At 48.9% G+C, this 10,251-nt stretch overlaps 1 protein-coding gene across 2 annotated transcripts in view; it reads left to right on the top strand.

Moving 5' to 3' along the window:
• Positions 1 to 1,036: 1,036 nt before the first annotated feature.
• The window catches only part of lrch4 (leucine-rich repeats and calponin homology (CH) domain containing 4), a 30,784-nt gene continuing 21,569 nt past the window's right edge, over positions 1,037 to 10,251 (top strand). The window contains exon 1 of one of the 2 annotated variants that reach the window (XM_079371798.1): positions 1,037 to 1,528. In XM_079371798.1, the coding sequence (XP_079227924.1) occupies positions 1,354 to 1,528 (175 nt within the window). In that variant the 5' untranslated portion in view covers positions 1,037 to 1,353. The remainder of the gene's footprint in view (positions 1,529 to 10,251) is intronic. The other variant, XM_079371797.1, reaches the window with a different exon arrangement.

Genomic DNA, 10,251 nt, shown 5'->3' with positions numbered 1-10,251 from the left:
AGGATCTTCCATTCATGATCAATGGGACAATAATTGATCACCTGACTTCCTCATTAAGCACGCAGCTCTCTGATTGGTTCACGCTTTTCATTTTGTCACAAGATGTCTCCTTATTACTCATAATCTGATTGGTTTGTTCATGAAACATGTACGCAGAGATCCCGCCCACCAAATATGTCACTCAAAAATACTAGCGTTCTGGCCACGCCCACTCTTCGTCTCGCCTCCTCGCGCTCGCAGGCTGCACCCTTCCGAAAACCCTCCTCGTGAAACACAGGTAGAACGCAGATCAGTTTAGGTCAACTTCCGTTTTCACTTTCAAAGTAAAATCAATCGTAACAACAATTGTTAAATGTTTTTAAGAATTGTTTTAGTTCCTACTCTTTAGGAATAACTTCAAATATTTTTACTCTTTTTTATTTCACAAGTAAATCATTAGAGGGGAAATTTAATTATAAACTGTTGTTAAACACACACAGGCTGAAATATACACACATGCACTCCTGAGCTGGAGGGGGCTCATTGCCTTGCTCAAGGGCACCTCGGCAGTGCTCAGGAAGTGCACAGGCACCTCTCCAGCTGCCAGACTTATTTCCAGACTTAATCCGCACTGGGATTTGAGCCGGCGACCGTCTGGTTCCCAACCAAAGTCCCCACAGACTGAGCTACTGTCCCCCTAAAATCGATTAGTGGATGGTATTATATTAGTTTGATTCATGTGTTTTGTTAATGTATTTTGTTGTGATTAGATTACATAAAATAATTATTTTTTTCTGATCCTTCGTATTCAAAATTTAAGATTTTAATTTAGTAATAAATAGTTCTGTTTGGTCGCTGATTAAAATAAATGTACACATAAATAATAAATGTAGATGTAAACACTGTAAATGTAGTTTATCATACTCTCATAAACAATATGTATTATCAGTCTGCTTTGATTTATTACGTCTAAATTCAGCTGCTACACGAGTTTGTGAAAATGGACGTGCCGAATTAAGAAAATAAAGGCTTTTATTTTGAAGGACTCAAACCTGTTTCCGGTGTTATGGTCGTAAAACGCGGGAGCTTGACGCGACTTCCTGAAAGATTGACAGCTTGAGCCGCTCTCTTCTCCTCAGTGAGGGCTCCCGTTGTGTGAGAGGAGCACGCGACCACGTCGTCTCACGTCGTTTGTGGATTTTTCTCGGATCTAATTTTTGTACTTTTTTTTTTTTTTTTTAACCTACGGAAGTTCACCGGGAAGCGCTCGCGCACTCGGTTTGGAGTTTGTAAAGAATCAGCGGGGAATGAAAGTGGAGCGGAAGCCTGAAACACAGTGATCCGAGGAGAGGAGGTCGAGGCTGCGCGCGCTTCATGGCTGCTGGGGATGGAGGAGCCCAGCTGCCGGCCACCGTAGCGGCCAGCCGGAGCGTGGAGAAGGCGCTCGAGGAGGCTGCCGCGAGCGGAGCTCTCAACTTATCCAACCGAAAACTGAAGGAGTTTCCCCGCAGCGCCAAGAACTACGACCTGTCCGACATCACACACGCAGGTCGGTTCTTCCTCTCACACTCTTCATCTTTAACTTAGAAAAGCAACAAAGCGAACGGGCAGCCTTTTGTTTTATCGACACCTGCCCCCTTTTTCTTCTTCTAACGGGGGGGAGAGGTCTCTGCCGAACCCCGACTCCTTTCTGTAGACTTTTTAAAAACCGGTCTAGGTTTTGTTTGTCAAATCTTTAAAGTGCTGAATTGTGACTTCTTTCTCATCCTGAGGGCCCACCTCTTAATTCGGCTCACATATAAAACTCTAAACTCTCAGTTAAACTGTCTTTTTTTTAAACTAATCTGTGTCTGTACTGGTTTTGATCCAGTGGGTTCCTGCTTGGTGGACTAAGTTGACACCTGCCTCTTTTCCCTAAACAGGAAGAACCTCGTCTCCTTTCTCTGAAAGTTTTCAAAAACTTCTCTAAGTGTTGACTGTCACAGCTTTAAAGTTGTTTTTTTTTTACATATTTCATACAAAGAGGTCTTTCTCCTCACCTCGGCTTAGTTGGACTTTTCCAAACTTTATATTATTAAGTATAAATCAGGCTTCATGTGGGGGAGGCTTCCTGCGTCAGTGTTGACGTTAACATGCCAGGCGAGCTAGAATTCAGTGTTTTTCAAATGGATGTTCCTGCCTGCTGGACTGAAAGGAAGTTGTGGTGAATTTTAAGAGCTGTTTACTTGTTTTTCTCTTTAAAGTAAAGTTCAAGCTTCTACAGAGGAGCTCTGTAGTCGTAGGAAAAAAGAAAAAAGGAGAAAACATGTCAGATATGTGAGTTCCTCTTCCTCAACACATCCTCCTTAAAGTCTGAACCTCGACATGACTTCTTTAACTGTGACTCAGCTTTCTCTTTCAGTGTGTGTCACTGACTTCATCTCATTGAACTAAAGTCTCACAGGACATGAACACAGCCAGCAGGGAGTGTCTAACAGTGGGAGCTAAGCTGTGTTTGACTGTGCAGATTAAAAGCAGCTACCTTGGCCCGCTCTCCTCTTAAAGAGGATTACACCTGAAATCAATCTGCACAGACGTACAGTAACACCGCCTGTCTGTCTCTGTCATCACAGCCGCTGCTGCTGCTGCTTTCTGTGCTTTTCTAATTATGACCATCTGCTCATAACAACCCAGGTCTAGGCCCTGTGGGATGACGAGGCCTTACACACACACACACACACACACACACACACACACACACACACACACGCACACACACAGGCACCTGCTGCCGGGGAAACCCAGCACTAATGAACATGGAAGTGATGATGAGCACCTCATACCTGCCTCCTGATTGGGATGTTTATCCAAGTGCAGGTTCTTGAATAAACAATTTAGATGGAGCTCAGCGTGTGTGTAAGTGACACGGCCGTGTGGCACGGAGGCCGGGATCAGATTGCACGAGGACACTTAAGGTTGCTTAACGCCTGGGAGGCAATTTCGACTTGTGTAAATGAGAAGGGAGAAGGAAAACACAAAGAAGGCCTTTTGGTCGTTTCATCAGTGGTTCAGGAAGTCTTTGCAGGAACTTTCAGATTGTTTTTCTAGTCTGACAACGTAAAAAAACCAAAAAGATTCTTTTTTTTTGTCTTGGTTGAGATTAAAACCAGAAAGAGGCGAATGCTTCACTCCTTCCTACGCCATCAGACACGGCGAGCATCAAACACCGGGATTCTTCTTTTTAGTGTTTTTTTTTTGTTGCACCATTTGGCAAATGTTTTTTATTTTCTCTTTCTATTTGTCAAAGACACGATTGAGACCGTTTTCCTCCTGATGGAGGGAAAACTGAGACCAAAGCGAAGGTTTCTGTTTTGTTGCTCTGTTTTGGAAACGTAATCAAAGTTATCGTATCGTGACAACGTTTTTAGTTTTCAAACTGAGACTCATAAAGTGTGACATTAAAATGATGTGAGTCGACCTCAACATGGAGCTCAGTGTTGTCTGACGTCTCGCTGTTATTCCCCGGGCGGTGCTCGTCTCTGATTGGTTCAATGATAGTCATTTGTTGTTGAGGACAGGTTTGTGCAGCAGCTCGTCCGTCTCTGAGGTCGAGTAATGACGGGGTTTCAGTTTCCTCCAGATACCTGCTAGTTAGTGTGTGTGTGTGTGTGTGTGTGTGTGTGTGTGTGTGTGTGTGTGTGTGTGTGTGTGTGTGTGTGTGTGTGTGTGTGTGTGTGTGTGTGTGTGTGTGTGTGTGTGTGTGTGTGTGTGTGTGTGTGTGTGTGTGTGTGTGTGTGTGTGTGTGTGTGTGTGTGTGTGTGTGTGTGTGTGTGTGTTTAGATGGAGAGAGAGGTGAAACCCTCTCATGTGTCACGTGTGTTGACCTTTGACCTTTGACCAAACCTCCTTAAATGTGCTGCTGTTAGCTAGTCTGAGCGCCGCTGTCGCTAAGCGCCCACGCACCGCCGCGCCGGTCGCTCCTCTCGCTGCAGCCCGTCTCACCATTCTGACGGCGCTCGCTGCACACGTTGTTGTTCTCTTACTTCCTGCTCCGTGCTGTGATCTGAGCCCGTGTGGCTGCTGGTCACCGGGGGCGTGGCCTGCAGAGTACGCCGTGTAGCGCCCTCTACAGACGCATCCTGAGACTACTCGGTCATACGTTCACCTCTCCGTCTGAAACGCTGACCACGCGTAGTTTGCACGCCCTGCGTTGTGAATGGACAGAGACTGAACGAATCACAGCATCCGCTCAGGCATCAACACAAACGCACGCCGCTCAGAGGGTCGTTTGTTTTCAGCAGGAATCATGTCAGAGGGGGGCGAGCGAAGCCTTTATTGATCAGAGAGAGAGAGAGAGAGGGGGATGGACGACTCGTCTCTCATGACACGGGTTGGCAGTGTGATTTCACACAGCGACTTGCTCAAGGAGCAGGGAAGTCTTTGTGCATTCATAAAGTTCTCCTCACAGTCAGAGCTCCTGGGTTGATGGCGCCCCCCCCCCCCCCCCCCCCCCTCACAGGGTGAAACCCGTGTCCTCCTGCAGCCCGGCTCGCTTTACCTGCAGGACAGCGACGAGGACGCCGGACTGTCTTCTTTGTCCTCAGAGGCTGACTCTGTGTGTCAGTGGTTTTAAACGTCGCTGCGAAACAAAAACAAGAAACGTGATTGGATGGTGCGGCCCGGACACGGTGCGTGCTTCAGCTTTGAGAATACTGACGTGGTCACTTTTGATAGACGACATCGTCAGCGAGACGTGGGTGAAGAAGTGGACAGGAAGTGAAACACACGTGCATGTTGGAGTGACGGAGGCTGAGATGGTGTGTGTGCAGGATGTTCATGTATCTGTGTCGTCTTCACATTGGGCTGCAGAGGCCCCGCCCCCCCTCCTCTTTTTCTTCTTCCCTGCTGGAGCAGCTTCCCTCAGGAAGGTCAAAGGTTCACACACACACACACACACACACACACACACAAAGACGGAGTCTTGGCTCGCCTCCCCCCGTGTGTTTCCCGGTAGCTGCGAGCGGTTGGAGGGAACAAAGCCCCGTCATTGTAGGTGCGTGCACCTTGTGGATCCACCCTGAGACAGACGCTTTCACACACACACACACACACACACACACACACACACACACACACACCACTTCTAAAATGTGTGTGACTGTTGTCTCAAAGACGGCAGGTCTAAATCTGCAGCTCGTCACGTCTGTGTTTCATAAAGGTCGTTTTGATTTCTTCACGTCTTTGTTTTAAGAAGGTTTAACACGCACACGCACACACATGAAGAAGAGAGCACACATACACATGAAGAAGAGAGCACACATACACATGAAGAAGAGAGCACACACACACATGAAGAAGAGAGCACACACACATGAAGAAGAGAGCACACATACACATGAAGAAGAGAGCACACATACACATGAAGAAGAGAGCACACGCATACACATGAAGAAGAGAGCACACGCATACACATGAAGAAGAGAGCACACACACACATAAAGAAGAGAGCACACACACATGAAGAAGAGAGCACACACACACGAAGAAGAGAGCACACACACACGAAGAAGAGAGCACACACACACACACACACATGAAGAAGAGAGCACACACATGAAGAAGAGAGCACACACACACGAAGAAGAGAGCACACACACACACACACACATGAAGAAGAGAGCACACACACATGAAGAAGAGAGCACACACACACATGAAGAAGAGAGCACACACACATGAAGAAGAGAGCACACACACACACATACACATGAAGAAGAGAGCACACACACACACACACACATGAAGAAGAGAGCACACACACACACACACATGAAGAAGAGAGCCCACACACACACATGAAGAAGAGAGCACACACACACATGAAGAAGAGAGCACACACACATGAAGAGAGCACACACACATGAAGAGAGCACACACACATGAAGAGAGCACACACACACATGAAGAAGAGAGCACACACACACATGAAGAAGAGAGCACACACACACATGAAGAAGAGAGCACACACACACATGAAGAAGAGAGCACACACACATGAAGAGAGCACACACACACATGAAGAGAGCACACACACATGAAGAGAGCACACACACATGAAGAGAGCACACACACATGAAGAGAGCACACACACATGAAGAGAGCACACACACATGAAGAAGAGAGCACACACACATGAAGAAGAGAGCACACACACATGAAGAAGAGAGCACACACACACATGGAGCGAGACGAGCGCACACACACACACACAGGGAGCGAGACGAGCACACACACACACACACACACACATGGAGCGAGACGAGCACACACACACACACACATGAGCACAGACGCTGAGGGTTAAAAAGCAATAAAAGAAGAATCCTTGTGTCTGCAGGAAACTCGTCCTTTAATTTCACTTTAATTCAATTTGACACAGCGGCGCCGTAGCAGGAGTTGAAGGAAGGCTCGGGCTCGGGCTCGGGCTCGGGCTCGGGCTCGGGCTCGGGCTCACAGAGCACAGATTGAGTTTGTTTAGAGGCAGCAGAAATGAGCACAAAGTTAATAAAGTGAAGTCTCACATGACCTGAGGGGGTCGTGAGACACAAGAGCCTGTTGTAGAGAGCAGGAAACACACACACACACACACACACACACACACACACACACACACTCTCTCTCTCTCTCTCTCTCTATAGCATGACTGAGAGGTCCAGCAGCTGTGTCATAAGCGATGAGGACAGGAAGTGTGTTCATGTGACGAGGCTCACAGGTCATTTTACGTGTGTGTGTGTGTGTGTGTGTGTGTGTGTCAGAGCTCAACATATGGCTGTGGCCTTCGCTGTCAGTTGTTTACATCTGTTCTGTGTCATTGAGTGAGACTGTGAATGCATGTCGGTGAAGTGTGTGTGAATGCATGTCGGTGAAGTGTGTGTGTGTGAATGTGTGTGTGTGTGTGTGTGTGTGTGTGTGTGTGGTGCAGCGGATGTGGGCTGCCTGCTCACTTCTGCTTCGTGTGTCCTCGTCTCCGTGTCTTCACAGACGTCTCTGTGGCGCTCTCGTTGTGATGACCCCACACGGCCTGTGAACTCGTGTTTGACGGACTTTAGTTCAATGACACAGAAAGTTAAATCTGTGGAGAAGGACGAGATGAACCCGTTGTTGTCTGAACCTTCCCAGCATGCATTGTTGCCTGAACTGCAACCACGCAGTGACGGCTGCACAGTTCCTGCTTTAACTTCCTGTATTTTTCTCCTCAAGTCTGAAAGTGGCTCGCTCCGTCTGCAGCCTGATGGCGTGCTTTCTCTCTCAGAGCTCAGCAGCTGGTGGGGGGGGGGGTTCCCCTCGCCAGTCTCAGGGGATGTAACTAGAGAAAAGACACACACACACACACACACAGAGGCTGACAAAGACGCTTCAGGACACCAAACCAGTCTGCCAACAAACGTATCCTGTGCCACACATGATCCCAGTGAGACAGTTACTCAAAAGTGTGTTTTGCAATCCTGCAGAAGTTGCATCATTTCTGACGTCCAATCGTGAGTTTGCGTTCTCGAGATGACATCTAATGAAGGAAGTCGCTTTTTCCCTTCTTAATGATTCACTACTGTACATTTGAACCCACTTTAAAGAATAATACCCGTGTTTTAAAGGTCACATGACCTCCTCTTCTTCTTCAGGTGAAATCAGTGTCCTCGCTCCTCTTCATCATGTGTGTGAAGTGTGTTGTTGTAAATCCACTCTGATCCTGTATTTGATCATGTCTATAAACCCCTCTATTTCAGCCCTGCTCAGAACAGGCTGTTTCTGTGTCTGTAGCTTTAAATATGTAAATGAGCTGTGTCTGGCCACGCCCCCTCTCTGGAAGGGCTCGGGTGTACTCGCTGCTTTCTGGCTCCATGTCCTATTGTTTACGGTGAGAAGGCAGACTCAGAGGGCAGAACAAACACCTAGCTGTGGGAGTGTCACCCACCTGGGGGAGGGGCTACTGCCCTTTGTGATGTCATGAAGGGGAGGGGCTACTGCCCTTTGTGATGTCATGAAGGGAACATCTCCAAACGGCCTGTTTGAGCAGGCAGAAGACGGATGGACCTTGGTGTTTTGAAAGGTGGTTACTTGTGTAGCTGCTCAGTGGTGTTTGTCCTGCAGCAGTGTGTGTGTGTGTGTGTGTGTGTGTGTGTGTGTGTGTGTGTGTGTGTGTGTGTGTGTGTGTGTGTGTGTGTGTGTGTGTGTGTGTGTGTGTGTGTGTGTGTGTGTGTGTGTGTGTGTGTGTGTGTGTGTGTGTGTGTGTGTGTGTGTGTGTGTGTGTGTGTGTGTGTGTGTGTGTGTGTGTGTGTGTGTGTGTGTGTGTGTGTGTGTGTGTGTGTGTGTGTGTGTGTGTGTGTGTGTGTGTGTGTGTGTGTGTGTGTGTGTGTGTGTGTGTGTGTGTGTGTGTGTGTGTGTGTGTGTGTGTGTGTGTGTGTGTGTGTGTGTGTGTAGGACTGCTTGGTGAATAATGAAAGCAGAGGCCCAGTCTACCTTATGTAAGCGGGCACATCCATTAACTCCCACAGTGTTCGCTGTCCAGATGGCAGAGTGTGTGTGAGGAGACACGACCCAGACGCTGTGAGGCCTGAAGGGCTCTGTGTGTGTGTGTGTGTGTGTGTTGAACTGTAACGCCATGAAACACGTCTAAAGTTAATTATAAAACATTCACTGACTGGTTTGAATCCACCAGGAGCTCGTCCTCGTAGGGGTCCAAGGGATCTGGACTTCAGGGGGGACGTCTGCAGGTCGCTGCAGGTCACTAAATAACCTGGAATCTAATATCAGGTTTTGTCTCCATGCTGGTCTGAACAGGATCAGTATCAGGTTTAGTCTCCATGCTGGTCTGAACTGGATCAGTATCACGTTTAGTCTCCATGCTGGTCTGAACTGGATCAATCACAGACTGAAGGACCCTGGTGATTTGTGGATCACTGAAGTCCTGGTCTCAGTCCTGGTCTCAGCCCTGGTCTCAGCCCTGGTCTCAGTCCTGGTCTCAGTCCTGGTCTCAGTCCTGGTCTCAGTTCTTTGAGTCTTGTTGCAGCTGAAGGAGGAGGACGCACGTTAACAGGAAACCAGGGTTTCTCCTCGTGTCGCTCCTCTTTTTGCATGACCTCGCCCACGTTTGCATACGAGAGCTGAACCATGAAGCTCTGTGTGGGAGGAGGAGGAGGAGGAGGAGGGTGAGAGGAGTCAGTGTAGGAGGGAGGAGGAGGAGGAGGAAGGTGAGAGGAATTGGAGGAGGAGGGAGAGAGGAGACGATGTAGGAGGGAGGAGGAGGAGGAGGAAGGTGAGAGGAGACGATGTAGGAGGGAGGAGGAGGAGGAGGAAGGTGAGAGGAGTCGATGTAGGAGGGAGGAGGAGGAGGAAGGTGAGAGGAGTCGGTGTTGGAGGGAGGAGGAGGAGGAAGGTGAGAGGAGTCGATGTAGGAGGGAGGAGGAAGAGGAGGAGGGAGAGAGGAGACGAGGGAGGAGGAGGAGGAGGAGGAAGGTGAGAGGAGTCGGTGTTGGAGGGAGGAGGAGGAGGAGGAAGGTGAGAGGAGTCGAGGGAGGAGGAGGAGGAGGAGGAAGGTGAGAGGAGGTGAACTGGGAAGTAAATGAAGTGTGAGTGGATGAATCCGAGGATCGTGGTGCTAACACTTTGTCGTCTGTGTTAGCATGTTAGCATGTTAGCGTGTTAGCGTGTTTGTCCGTCTCACCGTCCGAGCGAGGAGAGAGACGTCAAACACACGTTTAATAATCAGGACGACGGTCTGAGACACACTGATCCAACACCCTGCTGTGCTGAACCAATCAGAGGCCTTCATCCCTGCAGGGGGGCTGGGGACTACCAGGGTCTTCCTTTTACCCCAGGACTACACTCAGACCCGGGTACTCCTGGTCCACATGTAGGTCTTTAAAGAGAGAGGCTGGTCTTTAGACTCCTCACGTGTAGAGGACACATCGGATGGTTCTCAGACCTGACGTGTGACTCAAACGGCGTCCTGCAGGGCGGCTTCAGGACTCAAACGGCGTCCTGCAGGGCGGCTTCAGGACTCAAACGGCGTCCTGCAGGGCGGGTTCAGGACTCAACTGGATCACACACTTCATGTTCGTTATGAAGTTTCGTGCAGAACATCATGTGACACATCTGCAGCTCTGCTCCTCAGCCCGCTGTGACAGGAATCAACACACCGCCACATCCTGTCTGACAGCACACACACACACACACACACACACACACACACACACACACACACACACACACACACACACACACACACACACACAC

This window comes from Symphodus melops (assembly GCF_947650265.1).
Source record: "Symphodus melops genome assembly, chromosome: 20".
Classification (NCBI taxonomy): domain Eukaryota; kingdom Metazoa; phylum Chordata; class Actinopteri; order Labriformes; family Labridae; genus Symphodus; species Symphodus melops.
This window is presented reverse-complemented; position numbering and strand designations above follow the sequence as displayed.